Consider the following 24,241-nt stretch of genomic DNA (forward strand, 5'->3'; position numbering starts at 1 on the left):
ATGCTTTAATTTACGACCTCGCTGTATTTCTTCCACCGACTATACTTTTTAGCGGCAGTGTACGTTCACGAAACTTTCTTTGCTCATTCTCACGTATATTACCGAATATTAATTATCCGAGGTCGTCTAATAAGTTCGTGTCGTTAATTGATGTGCCATTTAGGTCCATATTTCAAACCTACCTTTGAATGCTACGAAAGAATGCAGTCACCCTCTCGTTCCGCAACTTGGCAAAGCCGTCACTATAAAATTTCTTCGATTTCTCATTAAAACATTTCTCAGTGTTACTTCTTGTACAGTCGACATCGTCAAATTGTTTGCCCACTGAAAAGTGTTGCACGAAACAGTTGGTAATCTAACGAGGCAATGTCTGGTATGATCCGTAAATTGTGTTCGCCCGTTTTGTGCCACATGTGGTCTAGCATTATCGAGGTAAAAAAACACTTTGTTCCGATATAAGAGTCCTGGGACGTTTCATTGCTATTGCTTCTCCTAACTTTTCCAACTGAGCGCAGTACACGTTTGAATGAACGGTTTCTCGAAACGTAACTCGAAATACAAAACACACCGTGAAGAGTATAAACGAACTTACTCGACCACCTAATAAAACGAACCTAAACAGTTCGATCACTTAACTCCGAACCACCCTATATAACACGCCTCTCGTAGCTGAAGGGTTAATCGGCGGCGCGCGCGCGTAGTGCACGCCGACACCGTGAAACGGAGGCGAGCGGTTTGCACGCGCTGCGCATCGGTAGCGATGGTGTGATCGATAAAGAGTGCAATATATTTCGCGACCAGTGAGCCGCCACGTCGCCGTTGAAAACTGCAACCGCAGAGAATCGTTACGACTGCTAGTCGATGGTTAAGTGCAGTGTCACGGCCGCGATACCGAGCTGAGCAACCACGTGCCGCGAGATAACAGACGGACGGGTGGACATCCGTAGGCAACATGAAATATGAAATCCGGGGGATGGTGGCCCGCGTCAGGAGTGTACGCGCGTAATTGCCTTGATGTCACGCCAAACTGAGTGGACTTAAAATTAGAAGCACCGCGCAGTCGTGCCGTGCTGCGAGAATGTGAGGATCGAAGAGGCGATCAACAGACGAGTCTCTTTGTTGCAACGGCTTGCCAGAAAGCGGTACTTATATTAGGTCATCTTGAAAGTCCCTGCGGTATTTAGCTGTCCATTTTGAAGAAACGAAAAGAAACGTAATTCCGTTGAACATTTTTATTGAAAATAATTTCGATAACTTGGTGTATATAAAAATCCGAATCTCTAAGAGGAAGAAACTGCTGAGAGGCGTTTTCTACGTCTTCCTGTTTCCTAGATCGTTTTTGTGTGAGGAAATTGTCAGGTGAGCGGAAAAAATGAAGATTGGTTGGAGATAAATCAGGGAAATATGGAAGATAAAGGATAGGGACCTTTCTGTTGACCAAGGCTGCTTGCTGTAGCTTCAGTTTTTGGTGAACAACCCCTTACGTGTCCGTTTGAAAGTAAAACTATCGAGAGTTGCTCTCGAGAGTCAAATTTATTAGTATCCACGGTATTGAGAGTACCGGTGGAGAGCTGGACACATAATTCGAGAGTCCTCTCGAGACTAACTATCGTAAGAAACTCTCAGATGGACACATATCCGAAGACTCTGCAGTGATGATAGCACCCAGTCTTAGGAAACTGTAGCGAATTAATCCCGAAGTAGACCATCAAACTATTTTTTTTTTTATTTATCTATCAGTGGTTCTGTTGAATGAATGAAAGTGTAAGGAAGACACTCTGTACTTTATGAGACTTTTGTTAGATCCTGAGGTTTGGTTCTCTCGAGTCTTCAGATATTACCTTCGACGTTGAGTAGATTTTTTGCCAGTTTGTTGAGGTGGTGTTAGAACCCTATCACTGTGTGATTTCGAGTATTTCACACGTAGATCTTTATGAGGAGTTTCATTACTGACGAACCACGATGCAGTGGCTATTGTTCTGAGTGCGTTATTTTGGAAACGTTGTATTATGTCAATATTAGACTTTTTGGCAGAGTCCCATAATTGGTTCCCATAGATCCAGATGGGTATTATTGCTACTTTGTATAATAAGAGCTTACTGCGTAATGATAGTGGTGATTTATATCCAAGTAACCAGTAAAAGTACATCTTTCGTAGATTTAGGTCTACCTGTCTTCTATTGGCTGTGAGATGGGTTTTTCACGTCGAGGAAATTTAGAAAAGCCTCCACAATGCCCCTCCTGCCTCTGTAAGGGGTTTTCGGGAAAACTCTTACGAATATACATCCGGAAACCACCCCCCACTTCACCAATTGCCTTTCGGTCCAACCCGTAAGAGGAGTCTCTCTCCAGACTAAAGAGACCCAAACACCTCAACTTGGTGACTCCTGACAGTGTCGGTAGCCACTTAGCCGACACCGTGGTTCCAGAGAGCCTACACGTTTCGTCCTGGGCCTCCTGCAGTCCGTTCAACGAATCCAGTGTCAGTAGAAGTAGCATATATACGCACAGGAACGTATTTCACAACCCTTCAAATAACACAGTATAACACTAAACCCGAGAAAGTCGAAGAGCAAGCCTTAACAATGATCCTTACAAAAATCCGCCTCCTGCAACTATCGTTCGCCAGCCAATAGCTAGAGTCCCCCCTTGCATCGATCACGTGCTTATCATAAGAATATTTTGTTTACCTCTAACTGACTCGACTCGTTGGATGGACTATAGTAAACTCGTCACAGTAAAGCTACTTAGGAGACCCGTACCTTAGACGCGAGGAACTGTTAGACACAGTTCGGAAGTTGTATATATACAAACGGGAGCCTTTAGCGAGTACTAGTGAGAATTGGTCGTTGGTCCGTCCCTCTGGTGGTCAAACCTACGAAGTACCACCACAGTATTAATTGTGCGGGAGGTGAGTTTTGAGTTTACACAACAGACCTGTGTGTCACACACGATCGAAAGCTTGACTGACGTCGATAAAAACTGCAGAACAGGTTTTGTATTCTTCAATAATACTCTCTATAGCGTCAGCTACTCTATGTATCTGTTCTTGCGTAGAGTGTTGCTTCCTGAACCTAAGTAAATGCATACGTACGATGTTGTGCACACACGTAGTCGAAGTGTTGTTGCTTTTCCTACATTCACGCGATGGATAGTTTTCTGGACATTTAACGTAGAAATATGCTTTGATGCAATAGGTTTTTCTGTGTCCATAATCTTGACAACGAAAACACCGTAGGATTCATTTTTTTCTTTCGCGGAGGTTCTTCTATTATTTTAGTTCCCCGAAGATGGGAGAGTTCTCTTTGTTCTTCCAACTTCGTATATTATTCATATTCCTGATTTAAAATCCTTTGCTGTGCGAGAGGATCGTTTAATGTGTAATGCATGTGTGATTTGCGACGATTAAATCAGTATCGTGGTTGGAAAAAACCAGGTTGCTGAGATTCGTTCGATTTAATTGCGATTACATTGTAGAAGATGAATCTGGCGATTCGTTTTGTTCTTTTTTTCTCTCTTTATACTAAATGACGTGCAACGAATATGCATCGAAGTTGTATGACGTAATCTGATAAAACAGTGCTGCGATGCGTGTTGTTTCGACGATGGATTATTCAATTTGCTTTAATACAAAATCAAACAATATGGCACGTGCGGTGTGTCGAAGGTTGCGCCTATCTTTTTCCACGGGATTTTCTCCCTTTATCTTTTTTTTATTCCATTCAACGAAGCCAGCTGTTTATAAATACGCCAGAGGGATGTGCAAAGTATCATACGTGAATTATATCTTGGATTATTTTACGACTTCGTAAAAAAGGCAATAAAATAGGAAAAAACTTGTCGTTTCACTTCCAATAAACTTGCTAAAAAGATTGACGTAGTAAATTCTGCTTCACCGAATACCAATGCACAGGGTGAACCATTCGAATGGGAACACTCACTGTTGATATTAGGAGTAGAAATTAATTCGGTGCCTTTTTGCACAAACTTCAACGTTCATTTATAAAAAATCGAACACAGTTTTAATATTCAAAAGAATGGAGTTTAAATAAACGTTGAAGTTTGCGAAAAAAGCACCAAATTAATTTGTACACCTAACATGAACAATGGAAATGTTCATAATCTCCATTATTTTAAATAACGCTTTTCCATTTATCGAATAACTGATAAATTCCCTCTCTGAAATAATATGGCGATTTCGAGTCGACGAAGTCGTGAAGATTTTTAGAAAAAGGCACCGAATTAATTTGCCCACCCAATAGACACATTAGAGCATCATATTTGTACTATTCTCATCGATCAATATCTACTATTTTGTTTACCCCTTTAGACACAATGTTCTCGAATATTTATGAAAGGAGAAGGCACTTATCTCTTTCCGTTTAAATAGTTCACCCTGTATATTACAAATATTTACAAAGTTTTTTCAAATAAAATCGAACCCTTTCTACCTATCGATATCCCCAGTATCATATTTTAGTGTCCGTATCGGACTGGATATATAGAATGAATTATAAAAAGAATGCTGGGTACATACACCTTATCTGTTTTTGTTCCATCGACTTTATCGGGACGGCTGAGGTAGATACCGTAGGGATGAAAGCAATTACCTTTCATACCACAGAATCTCGAAAGGGTATAACAATATATAAACTCTTGGTATTGCTATCAAAATAAATTGATCGTGCCTCCACATCGCTAATTTCAAGAACAGCAAAATATGAATCGTACAAGAGTGTCCAGAACTTAATAAGTCATCGTCACTAATTGGAAAATATAAAACAAATATGCAGAACTACATAAAACTGTAACGATTTCTTCGCACAAATCTACGCTAGTCTGTTAATGAACTTCTTCTATCATGTTCGTTCGTCCATAAATAAGAAAAGCAGTAATTGGTGCTGTACTAGTACCGTGTGCACCCGAGAAGTATAGTCGGTGGAAGAAATATAGCGAACTCGTAAAATTAGCATAACGGTAACTAAAATACCGTCAGTTGTCGGTTGTCGTCCCTTTATTATACAAACCCTAAAACAGAATGACGTATATGGTCCTGGCTGCGGCTAGATCAAGCTGTGCCGCCACTTCATGCTTTAATTTACGATCTCGCTGTATTTGTTCCATCAACTTTACTCCAACTTTTTAACTTACGCCGGAGCCGTTCAGCGGGCATTTGAGCGGGCAAGGGCGCCCGCGGATGCCCGCGGGCAGAGCTGAGGGCAAAGTCGCGGGCTAGTGATATCGCATACATTAAAGCGGAGTGGGGAAAAGACGCTTGTGTCCTTCTTAAGTCGAGCGATGATTACCACATACATACACACATGCACGCACCGTTGCCCGAGAGGCGTGGCTTGCTGCTCGCCAATTTGTTTATGCCCGCGGAAGCCTGGCAATAACTGAACGGCACTGCCTCGCTCCTTAAAAAAAAAAGTCTACCCCCAGTTCACCTATTGACACGTTGACAGCCACACAAGATTTACATGTTACTCACAGGAGGCCACAAGAAAATTTTCATTATTCCATGCATAATATTATATTATGCTTCGTTATTTTTTTTTTTTTATTCAAAATAATGTCTAGTTAACTATGACGTTCAAAATTTTTAGTTAACGATATTCATTTTATTTTGATTATTCTAAACATTGTTGAAACAATCTCCGGTCACAGGTGACCAACGTAGCAGTGAACGTGTTAACAGGGAGTGACTGTACAAGACAAATAGTGCCTTCACCTTCCACGAATCATTAGGTGAGGATACGGAAGACCTTCCTCATTTCAACTAGCTGTAAGGAGATTTACTTTTCGGCCTATTTCTTTCCATTTTATTTCACCTACCACGCGAGACGGAGCCATAAGGAAACCAGCAGAAAAATCAAACTTCCCTCTTGTCTGCGTACTTGATGCAAGCGATACAGTGAGGTCGTAAATTAAAGCATTACGCGGCGACACCGATTGATGTAGCCGCACCCAGGGCCGTTTATCATTTGTGAATTGATACCTAAAATTTCTGCTTACAATCTTTCATTTAAAGCTCACTCGTAATTCTCGTGTTGGTAAAAATGGACCTGCACCTGTCAACGATTAAGGTGCAGATAATTTCTTTTAAATATACAGCAATGGAGGAACCAATTTGAAGCTGACATCGAACGGCCCTGAGCGATGCTCGATCTTCTTATCTCTCTCCATCTGCTGCTTTCGGGCTGAGATTACGTCTATTTCGATGTCTGACAGATTTTACATCACTACATCGCTTCCACCGACTGTACAAAGAGCTTGAAACACGCTTAATCGTGTTCACTACGTGCTTCCCTTTCTATTTATTATCGCTACAATATTCTCTAATTACAGGGTTATATTTGCTCAAGTAATTGATCGATAAAAGACATTTGAAATGTGTTTATCGCCGCACCGTAGCTTTTATCGTCATTCCTCGGCGTTGAAATAAATATATCATAGACACGATGCAAACGTTCCACCAGACTGTGGAAATGTTCCTCGCGGCTCCCGATAGCTAAATCAAAAATCGAGCGCGCTCGATAAGAGCGCTCTACCGCAAACAAAGAAACAGCCGGCAAGTTCGAACGAACAGCGTTATACAATAAAAAGAGACAACAGCGTTGAACATTCGCTGTAAGTTGTACAAATTTTTGTCGTTTCAATACACTGGTGCCGTGGGTCGCGGAATTAGCTACAGGCATTTTTCGGGTGGGATTAATATTCATAGCTGTTCGCGAGAATTGAATAATGGCTGGGTGCGTGGAAAATTTAAAAAATTCACGAATAAAATGATTTTTTTTTTTTTTTTGTAAAGTTTGTTATAATTGTTTACGGTTGGACAAATATTCGTTTCCATATTGTTCGTACCCAAGGGAAGATTTTGGATAGCTGGTCCGGAAAATAATATTCGTTGGTGAACTCTATTCTTGGAGAATGAAATTTTATCAAATTCGATTAATTTTGAATCTATTTCGACAAAAATCGAAGGTACGAATATATTTGCTTGATTGCTCGAGAATCACTTGAAACCACTTTGAGAAATATAACTTTAAGAAAATTAATGTTCAAACTTACAAATGACAATCTTTCATTCCGCATACTATTCTTTTCAAAAGCTCGTAAAAGATGTAAATAATGTAAAATAATAATTTTTTCCCCCTCTAAATCAGAATTTATCAACACCTTGCGTAGGTCACCGAATTCTTCGCATTTCTGGCATAACTTATAAAAACTTTATCGAACTGTTAAATCTGATCCGCTCTTTTAGTCACAAAAAAAAAAAAAGAATTCCCTAGAAATATCGAATTTTCAACCCCCTAAAACAAACATTCCACTGTACATTACACATACTGCTAGAAAAATGTATTCTTACAGCACAATCATGACTTACAAAAATACAAGCGACCTTTCAAATGTTATCCACTATTTTCCTTAAAAAAAAAAAAAAATACAGAATTCCCTAGAAATGTGGAATTTTCAACCCCCCTTAAAACAAACTTTTTCCACTATCCACGATTCCCGTAGTAACGTGTAGTACAAGACGTTCGCGTTAAAGAAATCGCGTCTGAGGAGGGAAAAGCTTAGCTCACCGAGCAGATAATGTCGTATCCATTTTTTCTTTGGCGGGGGCGGCATCCAGCTGCGCACCGGCTCGTCGTTGACGACCACGTCGATTATACCGACGACCTGCGTCGGCATCAGGCTATTCGCGTCCCTGAGCCCGTCTACATTGTTGTTCGTCTCGTTACCGACGTCGATCGCGCGCTCCGCTCCCGCACCTTTGACCACGTTCAAATTCATACGAGGTTGAACCGCCGCTGTGCCATCCGGGACCAACAGAACTCCCATGTTCCCTGTCACAATCTCCCGATACGCACGCTGCTGCTCTCCACGGTACAACACACGCACTTCTCACCCGTTCCGAATCCACATATACGTACTCTTACACGTCCTCTCGACACGTCCACCAAACGGTTTTTATATCCATTTGCTATTCTCTCTCCGGCGATTCTCTACTCTGTAATTCCAGAGATCTTTGGTCTCGATGTGCTCGTCAGAACAGTGAATTTCCGATCGAGACAATAGGCGAGAGATGGTGTTGTTTCTCCTTTGAGGTTCAGCGTGGCAAAAACAAAGGCGAAACGAAGAAGAAAATATAAAGAAGTAGAAGGGAAGAAGTATGCACTGCGTAATTGCGACGATAACTTGACGATACGCGAGCGTAACTTTCTTCAACAGGAACTTCTTCGATCGGTATGCACACTCTGTTACACGAAGCTTCCCCTTAATGATGGCTACACGGTTTTTGCCAGAGAGGAAGAGAGAGAGAGAGAGAGAGAGAGAGGAGGGGAGAGAGAGAGAGAGGTACGTCAGAGAGGTGTCCAAGAGGTAGATAGACACGTTCGTCGAACGTTGGTGCACTTCTTTGCACGCATAGCCTCGATCGACGACGACCGATAAAACTGTCGTGTCCAGGAGACGCGTCGTCGAACGAACGGCCGCCGGTCGAAAAGAAGTGGAAACGACTGGGAATGCGAAGCGCGTGGAAAAGAGAGAGGAGGGCTGCGTCACAGTTTCACACGGGGAGGGGAGGAGGCGGTTACGACGAGTGAATACGACGAGGTCGACGTTTGTGCCGGAAAAAATCGGAACTTTCGAAACACTCTGACGAATCACCCTATGTATCTTGGAGCTGGACGGTTCTTATACACCTTCGACATCGATAAATCCTTAATTGGTCATCGAGAATTTCGAAACTCGTCGATCGGACATCTTTTGATCTTCACAACAACACTGTTACTCGACGATACCTCGAGAGCAACGAAACGGTCTATTTCTCACTGAACGTCGACTTTATCTTCCCGAATGGTCGTTATTCCTCGTGACAGCGTGCAAAACAGTCCCAGAATTGTCGAACATGCGTGGAGAAACGGCGAGACACTATCCTAGATCGTGACGAGGCTACGTTTCTTTTCATTCCACGGATCCCACTTGTGTAATCACGAGTGATAAAGCAGCGTCTTGGATATCGGCGTGCCTGCAGCGACGTGCAGCCTCAACCAGCGACCTTTTACGCGTATATCTAACCAGCCAATCCTTCTTTCTCGTACGATACAACTGTACAAGAGTGAATTCTCCGCAAGAATCCAAATGGTATACGGATACGATTCGCGTCAATGTTCAAAGTGAGAGAAAAAGGAACTAGAGAATTTATGAAAATCGATCCTCGATCGATAAATCAGATGTGCGTCGCGCGGTGTATCGACCGACCGAAAAATACGGATGACCGATCACTGAGATACCGATCGTCCGACGCGGACAATTCGCTAAAGAAGGAAACTCGTAACCGCGTGAGTCGCGGGTGCCGACTGAAGTCTAAACGTAAGTGCCACCGCCTCCAACCTGAGGATGACGATCCCCTGCTCCCTTACCCCACCTCTGCAGCCCGTGCACGCCGCCAGTGGCGACGGCGGCAGCGACGCCGACCAATCTCCTCTCGACCCTCCGCCCGCCGCTTTCCGTGACATCTCCGTTCGCGCGAGAGCTGCCTCCAGTCACCCGCGACACTCTATCCTTGTCGCCCGAGGCTACGCTGTCTATCTCGCTATCTCCCTCGCCGTTCTTCCGTTCGTTCCTTCTTTCGTACGTACGTACGTACGTAAGTACACGTTCGACGCGTTGAAACACGAAACTCTCCTCGGTGCCGCGAAATCGCGTGTGCCTTTCGAAACGTAATCGGAGTAAATGAGAATCGTTTTTCGCGTATAACATACACGTTCGAGGCGATAAAAAAAAGAGGTTAGGTTCTGTGTCGTGATGGAAAGGATAGAGCGTAGAAAGGGAGAAAGAAAGAGCGAAGGAGGTTTCGATTGAGTCGTTCGACGTCAGACTCCTTTATCTCCGCTCAGTAACTGTTACCCGCTTTTTCCGTGTTCGTTGGCACCGCGGCACACAGAGTCGGTTTAAAGAACGAGGCGCGCGCGATGCCTTGTCACGTAGAGAAACTGGATCCCCGTCGATCGACGACGACAAGTTAGGAATTGAAGGCGGATTGCTCGGACTCGGTGAATTATGCATGATCGCCGTAATAGGGAGAACGATCGATTGGTCTGTTTAAACGGTGTACGCGTGTTGTTCGTGCATCGTGTGTACGCGCGTATCGATTTGGAGTTGCGAAAAAAAGGAAAAATCGGTTTTATTGTACGTTCTGAATTTGTTAGTTGAAAATATACGAGAGCCCTCTGGAGTGTGAATACACTCGTTCGTATTTTGTGCGTACGAGTTCGATCGCGTGTCACAAGTGTCGTTTTATGTTACCCTATTTGGAACGAAATAATGTTGCTTTTTTCTTTTATGTTTTAGCTTTTTGCTGTACGAGGCACACAACGTCTGTAGTGTTATAGAATTTCTGCAAGTTGATATTTATTGTTGTGGTTAAAATAGTACGGAATTTTATTATTATTATTATTATTGTTTTAACCATGTCAAATTTTACAGCTACTAGTAGCTGTAGCAATTTTTACTATTACCAGTTACGCATTATTTTAGTTACTCTTAGTAGAAAAAGAGGTAAAAATTCATTTTATACACTTACCATCGATGATGAGCATTTTCTCTTCGCAGAATAAGTCATCTTGCTCTGTACGTTCCCTCTTTAATTTGGCACCTGTAAAATACGACAGAAATAATTAGACCTAACGGAATTGCACGATCAAATTTCACATAAAATATTTGTATTGAGAAAGTTATTAGCAATAATGACGATTTCTTAAAAAACGAAAAAAAAAAAGACTGTTCCTCTATAAACGAAAAAGATACGAAACGAGCTGTCAATGACAGATTCTACAAATCAACCATTTGAATATTTTTCCGACTCTTATTATTATTCTTCGAAAAATACTGTTCGATTTATACGATGCCTAATAGGATCGTGTAAATTAAGGCTTGAATGTATATTTCAGGAAAAAAGGCGAACTTTAAGAATTATTCCTGAAGTACGATCCAGCCATGTGACAGAAAAACATTTAGTCAACGTTAAAGCTAATTTTCAAAACGTATTCACACGTGCGACATTCTCCAGAAATTGAAACGCACACGTTATCCTAGAAGAGCATTCTCCCTCCGGCAGCCCCTTTCCCCGCGCGCAATGTCATCGATAAACGCGACAGCGTGTGCGGCGAGAAGGAAAGCGGTGACTAGCGCGTCGGGGGCAGCGAAGCGCAACATGTCACCGTTCCGTTGCTCCTCGATCGTGTATCCCTACTCTTAATCCTTCTTGGGATTTTCTTCGCGGTGCATCTCTCTCTCGCCGCTCACGGTATACAGACGGGTTGAATCTACAGGTCGATAAGGTATGAAAAATTGAAAGAGGCGCGTCTCCACGTACTATCGACGGTGGGGATAGGGGCAAACATATTCCCCTAGGTCGGCAGAGTGAGCGGTGTGTAATGATAGGTGAACGTTTTTGGTGGGGAGAAACGAAAACGCCGGGGAGCACGGTCTTATGCTTCATCTCTCTCGCTCCCTCCTTCTCCGGGTCAGCGGAGGACGCGGCAACGTCGCAATTGATCAGGACGCCACGCGGCCGGACACGCGTGGTGGGGGTTTGCCAGGGACAGGGCGCATGCGCACTCAGACGACTCATTTGCCCGCGTGCTCGTCCGCCACTATAGTGCACCGTTGCGCGTTCTGCTCCGTTTTACTTTGCTCTTATTTACCCCGTTTCTCTAGTCTAACCCACTTCGTTTTCGTCCCAATCCATTCGATCCGCGATCGAATCGCCTCTACTCTATCCCGTTCTCGTGTTGTTCGTTCCGGTGGTGAGTACGTATACGTGACTCTGTATACAATGCCCCTTCTAGAAAATTACTCTCGGTAATTCTTCGCCTACTTTTCTGCCACGCGATCGTCCATCCTTTCGTACTTTCGTCCTCTACTTCGCCCCCTTCTCCGCGTTCCGGCCTCCTATACCGGGAGACAGGCTAATCTGCACGTATCTCTGCTGGCCAGTGTGACGAATGTCTCCGACAGTAACGACGAACGGGTTACGAGAGCCCCTGCGACAAGCTTACGGATCGGCACACGGCGAACCGACTGATGCTGTGCGGTAGGAGTGGTTTGCAATGGTAAGCGGTCGATCGCACACCTACAGTTCTAGAGCGGTGCGACACCGATCGACAATTCAGAAGTACTGTAACTTTAATGCACTATACAAAGCTTGGTGAAAGTACCGTGTTCGATAGAGAAACATTAGCAACACCTGACAAATTTGAAAAACTTTGGGAAACTTTTTTGTCAATTTTGGTGAATGAAGAAGCTTACTTCGAACGGAAGAACCGTAGGATGTTTCGTCCAGCTTCGAATCAATTACGCGTAAACCTAGGAGGAAAATTAATTCGCCGGAACACATACAGACACTCTGTACAGAATTTACGGTTCGCACGCCCATCATGCTGAACACACGTACGCTACGCGTGTTATAAAGTTGTAAAGTTGAATTGTAAAACATCATTTAAGTACACGATAGACAGTCTTAAATTATCGTTTAACGCGTATTGCCTGTTATATCACGCACCATCGTGCCAGTGAGCACGCGCAACGCGGCAACCGACCGGATGCGCGGAGATAGGGAGCGAATTACAACGTTTAAATCATCCGTATTACGATCGAGTTCGTGCGCGAGACCGTCACTCGATTTTCCACTTCATAAGTTACCGCTGACCCACCGAGCTTTCCAGCTTGTCTTTTACAAATTTTACACACTTCTACACTTTTACACAAATAAAATTAATCGTTTGTAAAACCAATTTCGCTTGTTTAATAAAAACAAAATGAAACAAGGAACGATATTATTATTCTCTTGATAAATTACGAAAAAAAGAACAACCAAGGTTTTATTACGGCTTTGTAAAAATAATTCAGTGTATTTTTACTAAAAATTTCATTTCACTCTGGTGTCGGTACATTTATCATCGGAGTAATCCGATAACGAAAGTTTCATCGGTAATGTTTGCCAGCTGAAAAACCATCCAGTAAAGTGTACAGTATCGTCGAACGCACATTTTCCCGTCTCCTGTCGCATTTGAACGGTGCGCACAGAGGCGTGACCGTGAAAACGAGAGATCGATCTCCCGATACGTGTGTATATTCACCTTCCTTTAAGGTTTCATCACGACCCACGGGGAAAATAGTTCGACGCAAGAACGCGTCGCTATTGCACCGAGTGTCTCACTCTCGCCGTTCTCTAATAACGGCGCGAAAACGTGAGCGTATAAAGCAGCTTTCAAAACGTTCCAATCGTCATTACGAAGTATATAAAATTGAAAAAAAAAACGAATTTCTCAAAGATGTACACTCGAAAACCTTGATTTATACGACAAAACTAAAAGGAATAAAAAACAAATATATATATTGGAAAAATGTATTTTTATAAATAATCAAGCTATACTGGATGAATGAAAAAAATGATACGCAATGTCTGTGGAATTAACAATAACAGGTCTATATCTTGTGCGCTTCTTAACCCTCGCCCGGTGAATGCTGGGTCATTTTGACCCGCCTGTTGCGACTGTCGAGAAATCGGATCTTATCGCAGTAATATAAACAATGACACGACTACTCTGCCGCAGGATGGATAACTTCGAATATTTCGGAGAAATAAAACAGTCAAAACTGAGTATTAAAACCTTATCCAACAGCTGATATATCGGAACTTTTACCGGGGACTAAATTAACACGGCGAATCACCGTCCGCGTGTTAATAAAGGAATAACACTTTCCCTCTTTTCTTTCGATAATAAAATTGTGTTAAAGCGACACAGAAACATATTAGAACGAAGTTTGGTCGCATTTTCCCACCCAACGTGTTGAACAGAAACCGTGTAAAGTACAAATCGAGCGATAGGTGTGCAAATTAAACTCATTCACCTACTCCATATATATATTTATACTCCATTCAAAATATACCATTTAAAGTGGCATAGAAATTCAAATTGCGTTTGCCAGTTCACCTGACACGCGCACGAACCCACGAAACGGGAAGATCGATCTGACCTGTATCGTACGTATTTTTTTGCCTGCCTTCCTTCCTTCCGCGGAAGTACAATGCACCTCGCGTGGTTACCTACGCCGAACCCCCACCCCTCAGCTAACCCCTGCACCCCCCACCACTCCGCTCGTTCAACGATGGCCAGTGTCCACTGCGTGCTCCTATGTACCGTGTGCAGCGGCATGCGCACCAGTACATGCTCGGGAATTGTTGTTGATCATAACGAACCGCGCGATAAATCAGATGTGTGCGCGATAATGATGGAAAAAGCCGCACGGCGGACTGAGAGGCGTTACGAGGAGAAAGAGAGAGAGAGAGAGAGAGGGAGAGAGAGAGACGGAGGAAAGGTGACACCGATACGCGAAACGACAGGCAGTGCAAACTGGAAGAGGACAGACATAAGCATAGACAAAGGACAAAGGGAGGTCCTCTTCGTCGAGTGAAAAAGAGAACAAGAAAAGGGGAACGGTGGTCGCAAAGAGATGCAAAGATAAAAGAGAGAGAGAGAAAGAGGGGAGGCGGCGTCGCACTCGCTCGCTGGCAAACATAAACGGCCGTGCGCGCGGTGAGTAGGTGGCGTGCTCGTGAATGAAGCACAAAAGCTGTCGTAGTTTCTAGAGTCAGTGACCGGGGGTCCTCTGACTCCCCACTCTCTACCTTTAGTGTATCCAGGTTCGTTCCTACCATCGTCACCGTGTAGCACCACGGTCACCATCGTTACCCTTCCAAAAGCGATATCCCCCCACCCTCTCTAATCCACCATCTTCTCCACCACCTCCCACCTCACTCCCCCCGGTTTACCACCCCTGATGCCTCAACAGTATGCCTTCCCCCCTCCCTCCCGCAGCTCCCCGCTAACGTGTACACTCCTTCTCTCAACGTGCGCGCTCCCACCTAAGTCTAACTTCCGCCACCCTTTGGTGTACCTCTTTGCCTTTATACGTGCCTACCCCCCTCCCCTCTCTCATTCTCTCTCGCTCGCGCGCGCACACACACGGGCGCGCGCGCTTCTGACGGCTGGTGTTCACGTTGGATCGACGACCAGAGGGGAATACGATGCATACGGTCAACTAAATCGCTCGCCTTCCCATCTCTTCCCCACCCTTCCCTATCCGTCTCTGTCGCTCCTTTTCTCTCCTCTTTTACCTTCTCTTGACTTTTCAACCTTCTATCTCCTTGAAACTTGTAAACGGCTTCGCGTTGCCGCCTGTCAATCGCGATACACTTTCACGCGTCGATATTACACACAGAAGGAAAAAAAAAACCTTCGACTTTAATGTTCCCACGAGATAACGTTTAATCGACGCGGCCGATAATTTGATCATCGAACGAAAATTCGACACGGCGAGACCGACGCCTCGAGATTTCGACTACACGCGAAAACGAACCTACGGCGATAAAATTCGTAATACGCGCGGCAGAAGAGCGAAGAACGGAGACGAGTCAAGAGAGAGAGAGAGAGAGTCGAGATGGAGCATCTTTTTGTCACACAGGATCGTGTATGCTCTGGTCGGCCGGAACTACCGGTTGATCGTATAACTCTCGATCAACGACTCTTTCGAGAAGGTTTATCGCGCGAATCGTTCGACTCGACCGAGTCTCAATGCAATCTTAGAGAAAGAGACCGATGGTACAGTGGCGTGCACTCGCTTCGTGCTCCGCCACGAGAAAGAACTCTTTCGCGTGCGCTAAGACTCGCTTTACAGGATCGGCCGATTGAGTCATTGACCTGGGAAAACGCGGGAATCAAAAGGACACGAGGATCGTCTCCCTCGAGAGCGATCGACCGGTCACCATTGCGATTATTATCGAGCGAGTGTACTTTTAACGCGTCTTCGTTACACCCTCAGAAGCGTCGTCGTGCTCGTTAAGAGGGAAACAAATCTAAACAACGACCTTTCATATAGATAGATCGATAGATTGGATAGAACGCGAGGAGAGATTCGTGCGTGGATTTTCAACTAGAACTTTTTTTTTTCATGGAACTTTCCACTGCGCGCGAAAGGCCGTCAACGTATCTGAGAATCACTGTTGCGAGGGAAATCATACCTAATTTGGAGGCGGTGAACGCGTGGGTCATCGCGTGCTATTCGCATGTACATTGCAGTGTTTCTCATTTCGCGCTGAATCGTTTCACCATTACTTTCTTCTACTTCGATAGAAATTTTCGGCTGTTGTTTCAACACCGACTACTACCCTATAAATGCGAAAAGGATTGTTCGATTTTGTAAATTTGAAGGATCTTTAGGTAGAAATTGCTTATTCGATTCTTTCAGAAGGAATATTGTCGTATCGTTACCAATTTCACCACTATTTTTGGACCACAAAGGGAAACATTTTTGCTGTGAACTATCACGCGATTATTCGCCATGACGATAAGGTTACTCGGACCACTGTTGTTACTGGATACCGCACTCGTATGAAGAATAAACAACTTTCTCATCGAAGTTCGAGATATTATAATCAACACAGACCAACAATAAAAATTATCGAATCTCTTTCAACCTTTCAACGAAACGCGCTATAAGGAAAAGTTACCCTTAAAACTAGCGACAATTACCACAAACCCATTTCTATCGATACAGTAAATTAAACGGAATATACGTAATACCAGAAAAGAAAAGGAATTTATTCGTATTCAGAACACAAAATTGTTACGAATTGAATCAGTACCGTCCAGAAATATGAACCAGTTGTTTGGACTACTTCGGTGACTTTAATGGTAACCGAACTGTAAATTGTTTGCAATTTTCCGTAAATTTGATCATTTCGCGTATTTAGGTGTTCAGAGAAACGCGAACCTTAACGTCACTTGCCACAGAATTGGACAAGCATCAAAGTCGATGGAAGATTTTGAGAATGCGTTTCAGCGCGTTAAGCCATTCTACATATTCATATACGTATCGTGAACAGTCGCCGAAAAGTGGCGCGTGGTACTCACCACGTGGCTCGTTGGAGTTGTGATGGTTGGAGTGGGGAGCGACGGCGAGCGGATGATCGGAGGAGGAGGAAGAGCTGCTCGCGAGGCGCTCCCTCTTTTTCTCCTGCTGCTCGACAAACCGCGCTGCTTCCAGCAACGTTTCGAGGCTCATCCTGACGTTGCCGATTCGTTCCACGACGGGCCGCTCTGTTTCTCTTTAAGATCCTTCGGGAGATTGAGACTCTGCGATCGGACCGTCGATTCCCGTCGCCGGCTGCCGAGGACGAAGAAGTCGAGAGCCCGTTCTCGTGTCTCAACCCTCCTCTTTTTCTGCTGCTGCCAGCCGCGGGTGGCAATCTGCGCAACGAAAGGAAAAAAAAAGCGACTGTTATACTGAAAATGCACCAGACCACAGTGTCAACGTAGAGGGAAAGGGTGGGGGTACGTAGTAATCCGCCGGTTCTTAATTCGTCGACTTTGGCAAACGCAAGAAGTAAGGTCGTAATAATATAGATAATCGTGTCGATTTTGTCGCTTGTACTTTATCGAGCAATCGCAGTATCGATTCCACACATCGAAATGAAAAAACAGAGAAACCGATTAACTGGATGTGGACAACACTCAAACGACGTCACAAGTATAAATTGCGTTACCGTGGAAAAATCGCACATGTCACACCTCGTTTGTCTCACAGACGCACAACCACGGATTGTTTAACAATGTATACAACTACATGATCTTTTCGCGTTGTTTTTTTAATGTTTTAAACTTTGTTGTTCGATAATATTATTAGCTTGTTCGAATGGAGCTGCAGACGGTACGGACACGACCGGTGTCTGAGTATACGTCACGTGACGTACGCGTGACGTAACGCAGTCGCGCGGGAAGCTTTATCCCCTCCCACGTACCCGTCTTCGTAATACCACACGGAGGCGATGCGCAAGCGCAACGTGCGCTTTCCTGAAGCGCAGAACATTAGCACGCATCTTGAGTTCCGATCGCTGGAAACAATCTAACAGTCAAAAAAGAAAATAAGGCGTAGATACGGTAAACACGATTTGTGAAATATGTCCAAATATCTGCATTTCAGAAGTGAGCTGCACATATGTCGCTGCAGCAATTTTTCTTTCCCAAACATTTGAAAATTAGTGAAATAACAAATTTCAAAAAGGAAAATATTAATCGATATATTTCAAATATTATATGAAACAATTATTATAAAATTAAACATTATTCAATGTGAAAAAAAATGAATCAACATGTTTACATGCGTCAGTGATAACTTGATTACTAAAAATACTTTGCTTTTAAAGAGATAAATAAACACCGGGGCATTTAAAAATGCATAACGATTTAAAGGTGATAAGATTGAAATTTTAAAGAAAGTACAATAAATCATTGCTAAATGAAAAACAATTCACAACTATTAAAATTTTTGTAATTTCTAAACCTGAATTAACACGAAAATTGTATCAAAATATGAAAACAATATACATACTCGTCCTACGAGGCATCGTCGCATTTAGACGAGTCCGATTAATTTGACTGTTCTCGTGATGAAGCATTGAAAGCAGAAACGAGAGTCGTTACGTGGCGTTCGTACGCGCAAGAGCGTATTTGCGAGTACGAGCATGTACAGTGTATACAGGGGTATCGGCTGCGCAGTCCGAGAAATCAGTTAGCGAAGAAAAAAGATTCCAGAGACAGAGGCGGGAAAGGCGAAGCAGAGAAACGAGGTTCTGCCGCTGATTTGAAAAGTAGATATATCCCGGGCAACGTAATCGCGAAAGCGTACCACGACCACGAGCGGGCACAATTGCATTCCGTCGTGGACGCAACGATGCAAAAATAGGAAAGAAGAACGATGCACAGCGCCGGGTTGGGAAAAGAGAAGCTGTCTTGGAAGAGTACGAAAAGTTAAGAAGCGTTCCGTACACCGAACGAACTCCTTAAACTGACAAAGCGACATACACGTTAGACGGGCGACGCACGCACCGTTGGCCAATAGGAGCCTGCGATGACGTGACGTCATGAGTTGAAGTACCGTGCGATTGGCTGGGTCTATTATGGCACGGAAAACACGCCACGCAACCACCTATACACATGTTAATTAAATAGGCGATAGTCCTGACGAGATAATGTTCAGTGGAGACATTTAAACGGGCGTGGTAACGCCAGAAACGCATGGAAAATAATCAGGAACTTACAGGTACGCCACGACTGTATCCCGGTCACAATGGAAACACGCTGGAACCCACTTTCACGGTAGAAATCAATTTCTTGCGAGAATTTCTGCGGTATTTTCGCTGTCAAACATGCGACACTGGCGGAATATCACGAGGCACACGTTAATTTTTCGAACAGCGGACGATCTCACGACGTTTCACAGTACACGACGGTTATAACCTGATCGATCTAGCGCGTGGCAGAAACATTTTACAAGTGCTAACCACTGCGCATCAACAGCCATGCTTGCTTGGCCACGATTCACGTGTCTGGGGTCCGAGGTATAGACCAATCAAAGCGGGGCTCATGACGTCACCTGGCTGTATCGACCAATAAACGCAGCCCATGTGACGCAGCACTCCGCTGGGCGTGTAAGAGAAGTGTCGAGCTGCTGTATATTGCTCGTTAGTCGGTGCACTTTTTTCGCGATTTTCTCAAGTTTCCCTGGGTACCATTGCGAAAAACGTAACGAATCGTGATTTCGGAGCCAGCCGATATCGTTTACGAGCAGGCTTACCTTCCGGTGGACGCCAGAACGGACGAATATCGCGACAATCGTACACAGCACACCCGACACCCGGCTCGCCCGGGCAAACACTCACTCCGATCTCGGCGGCGTCACCCTCTGCCACCTTTTGTCACGTTCCTTCTCTGTCACATGGATCGGAGCTCTACGCTGTTGCCACTTCTACGATATACAAGCGTACGGTTCATTGTTTACTTTTGCGCGCGCGCCAAAACTACGTCCCGTCACTTTTTCGAAAGCTAATACTCTTGATTTCGTTTTAATTTGCTTCAGATTTCATAAAAGATTCCTCTCGTTAATCTTTCAGGTTTTAATGATAGAATGGAAAGATTATCCGACGACTCTGCCAAGTACCTTTCAAGCCAAGAAAAATTTGCGTGCTTTTAAAGAAATAGATTTAATGCTAAGGTTATTTCATAAATTCAAAAGTAAGTATATATGTATATAGAAACATGTTATGTGCTATTAAGTAGAAAATATTCGCAATCCATCAATTTTTAACGCTAACAAATTATAGTTCCTTGCTTTTTCTAATTTACGAAATATCATTTACTTATTTTTAATATTACTTAATCCGTAAAATAATAATTTTTAAATTATATATCTCTATTAAAATAAGAAATATTTCTGATGCATTAAATTACATAAATGTTTAGTATATGAATATGCGGAAAATATGGAAGATTTAAAATACAACTTAAATGCATAACTTAAATAATGTGTAGGTTATTAATAGTTGAAACCAGAAATTAGAACTTGTTTTTTTGGAAACTGTATTATCACTATGTGTATAAATACCATAAATAACACGTTTGTAAAAATTACAGAAATACATTTATGCAATGTACACTTTACATTCATTTAATACCACATAAAGTTTACTAACAATATACAAAATATAATCACTATGTAATTGACAAAAAATTTATTTATATTGCAAGTAGTGAGAATTATTGCCTAACAGAAAGGAGTATAAATATAATTTGTCAGATATTAGCAAAAATATTTTACTTCATATACGTTTTGTACAAAATATATGTACTATACGTAAATATAGTAATATGATTTTGAAAATTTACATGTACTTAGTTTTTTGCTGGTGACCTTCCAAATAATATATAAAACGCAACTTGTTCTAATCGTTTTAAATTCTTAGAAAGTATGTAGTTATATCTTTTTCAAGAAAAATTAACTTCGTACATATTTCTTTCTATAATTTATAATCTAAAACAAATCCAGCAGTACAAAATATGACTAGAATTTGCACAAAATATTATATACTACTATCTACGTACAGATCTTAGTAAATAATATTACTATGGAATACATTTTCTAGTTACAAATATGAACAATTTTTCTAAACCTTTTGCTGCGAATATTTTCTTGATAAATTTTTTGACGAATTGTTACTTTGTATTAGGTTTTGAAACATGACTTTTACAAATTACTGCTTAAATTACTAGCAATGGTATTGGACACTTTCTTATAACCCAAAATGGAATATAATATCAAGAATATATTGCAGTCGAGGTGTTAGTACAAACTTAGTTTTGTATGTGTTGCTGATTTGTAATAAATTATATGAGTTACATTTACACAATTATTGAATATATTTAACAAAAACGTACAAACATAAAAGATATAGTCATGGAACAAAACAACTTTCTATATTTAGGTCATATACTGTATTGCTATGTTTGTACGTGGGAGCACCTTTATATTCAACACATAATTATTTAAAGTCTTGTTTTCTTTTTTTTAGCACATGCAAAAATTTTTCTTCAAACCTATTTAATATTTGAAAAGTTCTTTCGATGTTATATCTTGCTACGAAAAGAACGAAAAATACTGTAAAGAAAATGATTACAAATTTAAAACAGAACATTCAAAAAATAGTTTCACAAGCTGTTTTCAACATAATACTTCATCTAGATACAAAATACACTCTAAGGGTGTGATACTAATAATTTATAATATATCTCTAGAGCACACCGTTCGTAATTCTTAACATTTTTTTCTTTACGAAATGTTGCATAAAAGTTATATTTATTAAGCATCACGGTATTCTAAAATTAGACCATATAAGAGAAGGTCTTTAGAATTGATAACATTTAAATTTATTTCCTATATGAGAAATTTGAAAAGTAAACAACCCAATTATTTCTTTTACAACGTTTAAACTAATTAGTAAATACATTACGTGATTTACCTTATGATACTGCAGATTCAGTAGTACAATTCTATGAATACTTTATAGTCACCATAAGCATTGTTTAAGTAATTATTCCTATTACAATCAAAACCAAAAAAAAGTATCATATGTGTTTCACCCTTTTATGTAAGTTATTTATTTTTTCTTTTTTTCTCTTACTGAATATTTTACTTAGATACTGTAAATGTCGACTAACATAAGAATTAACAATTTTAACTAGGTAATGCTGGATTAAAGCATTGGTTATCTGCTCAAGTTACTAACATAAAGATGTTTAAGTTCTGTCTTTGGTGTGTTTTCGAAAAGGGCAGCACGATTTTGTCCTTCTCCTTTCTTTACCCAATGACCATAAACTCTGAATGCACAACCATCAATAACCTACAAGGAAAATTATGTAAATATTATTTCATCGATTAAATCGACGAAATGTTAGAAATACGATTGAAAAAAAAAATAATTTACCACTTAACAATATTTTTTAATACCTTTCGTAAAATTTTAATCCTGTAAGGATCAGTACATGCCACTTGAGTTGAAAGAGGTTCAGGTGTATTGTGAAGTCGTTTGATACGAACAACTGCGCGAACACAAATGATTGCTAACTGGAATCTTTTTCTTGCATTAAATGATTTTGCCTTTAATTCCTGTACAAAATATAAGATTTGATAAAAAAGATCGGAAAGTATTTTAAACCAACGTAAAATTTTATACTTTTATTACATAGGTGCCTGTAATAAAAATGTTATTGGACATAGTAACAAATACATGTTAAAGACGTATATATTACATTAAGTAGAAAGATAATATTAGAAATGAAGTGGCACACAAAATAGCACAGTAAACAGTTTTAAGAAATTAACACCATTTTTATCTTTCCAGAGTGATTGAAGGAGAATGTGCTTCATAATGATTTGTACAACGCTTACACAAAAAGAACAAGGAATGAAAAGGCAGCTAATATATGTACATAAAGCTTCAAACATTGTACCTTTATAGTAATTCTTCAACATAACATGCAAATATAGTAAGTCATTCTTTTATTATTATTAAGTTACGTTTAAAACATATCTGTATATGCATGTTAAACTTTTTTCAATAATATCGTCAATCAGTTATGCATAATTATAACCGATATAGATTAATTCATATACTTCACTTTACAAGTACATAATATATGCTAAGGTTTTAATGAAGTAGTTTCATAATATTGCAAAACAAAAATATAAAACAAAATAAACATGGACAACTATTTTCACCTTTGATTAAGTTAAAATATTAATAAAAATCAAAACGTTAATTGTTATACGCGTTACATAAAAATTGAAATTAATAAAACTCACATTTAATGACAAACAAAATAAAAACAAAAATAATTTACCAAAGCTAACTGAGATATCCTACTCAGACGTCGCGAATTAGATGATAGTGAACGTTTTAGAGGAGCGATATCTTGATCCCATAGCTGTAATTCCAACAATTCTCGATTTATCATGGTAATATGATCTTCTTTTATCATAAGGAAGCCACTTCCAGATTAGTCATATGTGTGTGTGTGTGTGTGTATATATATATATATATAAGTATATATAAAAATATAATAAATTACATGAAAGTAGAACACATAAAGCAAACAAATAAAAACATAAAATCATGAATATAATACATTTATTTTACTTGTATGGAATGATAAATGTTTCAATTATATTCTATTTTCTTTATTTAAATTTTCAAATGTCATATTACAAATATGTCATACTAAAAGACTTACCACTGTATGGAAAAACGAATGTTCCAATGCTTCTTTGATAGTAATTCTCTTCTTAGGATCAACAACTAATAATTTTCTTATCAGATCTTTGGGAGCTTCTGAAAATATAATTGAAATTTAAAATTTGTAAGCAGTTAAAACTTGTACTATAAAACACAAAACTGGCAATAACCAAAAAAAAAAACACACATATAATTGCACCCTACTTGTTTAGAAAAAAAAAATGTGCATCATGTTCAAAGATTTGTTAGTATCAACTCTTACCTTTAATATATTTCCCATACATGAAGCTGCTCACATTAAGATGATGTACCTTTGATAGATGACTATTCAAGATGATAATATTTTTCTGATATTACCATGAGTTTTATTTCATGCTTGTACATCATTACTATTCAATGACAAAACCTTCCACCTAAAATTTTAGGTGTGTGTCTTGCACAGGTATGGAAATTTTACAAAAATGTGACTATTGAATACTTCTGCACTATTGTTCATTTTTTAAAAAGCTATTGTATAGTTGCTTAGTATAATATGATAGGTAC

General features: G+C 40.9%; 2 protein-coding genes across 4 annotated transcripts in view; both read right to left on the reverse strand.

Annotated features, from left to right (window-relative positions):
- LOC108579541 (max-binding protein MNT-like) overlaps positions 1 to 19,354 on the reverse strand; it is a 51,668-nt gene extending 32,314 nt beyond the window's left edge. The window contains exons 1-3 of one of the 2 annotated variants that reach the window (XM_017943114.1): positions 19,172 to 19,354; positions 16,986 to 17,321; positions 10,592 to 10,663 (exon numbers count right to left, since the gene is read on the reverse strand). In XM_017943114.1, the coding sequence (XP_017798603.1) occupies positions 10,592 to 10,663; positions 16,986 to 17,136 (223 nt within the window). In that variant the 5' untranslated portion in view covers positions 17,137 to 17,321; positions 19,172 to 19,354. Of the gene's footprint in view, positions 1 to 7,586; positions 8,270 to 10,591; positions 10,664 to 16,985; positions 17,322 to 19,171 lie in introns of those variants that run through there. The other variant, XM_017943107.1, reaches the window with a different exon arrangement.
- Positions 19,355 to 22,045: 2,691 nt separating this feature from the next.
- Positions 22,046 to 24,241, reverse strand: part of LOC108579558 (phosphorylase b kinase gamma catalytic chain, skeletal muscle/heart isoform) — a 4,893-nt gene continuing 2,697 nt past the window's right edge. Inside the window, exons 6-9 of one of the 2 annotated variants that reach the window (XM_017943126.1) lie at positions 23,697 to 23,794; positions 23,307 to 23,390; positions 22,414 to 22,572; positions 22,046 to 22,306 (exon numbers count right to left, since the gene is read on the reverse strand). In XM_017943126.1, the coding sequence (XP_017798615.1) occupies positions 22,172 to 22,306; positions 22,414 to 22,572; positions 23,307 to 23,390; positions 23,697 to 23,794 (476 nt within the window). In that variant the 3' untranslated portion in view covers positions 22,046 to 22,171. The remainder of the gene's footprint in view (positions 22,307 to 22,413; positions 22,573 to 23,306; positions 23,391 to 23,696; positions 23,795 to 24,241) is intronic. The other variant, XM_017943135.1, reaches the window with a different exon arrangement.

The sequence above is a fragment of the Habropoda laboriosa genome, unplaced genomic scaffold (assembly GCF_001263275.1).
Source record: "Habropoda laboriosa isolate 0110345459 unplaced genomic scaffold, ASM126327v1 scaffold14, whole genome shotgun sequence".
Classification (NCBI taxonomy): Eukaryota; Metazoa; Arthropoda; class Insecta; order Hymenoptera; family Apidae; genus Habropoda; species Habropoda laboriosa.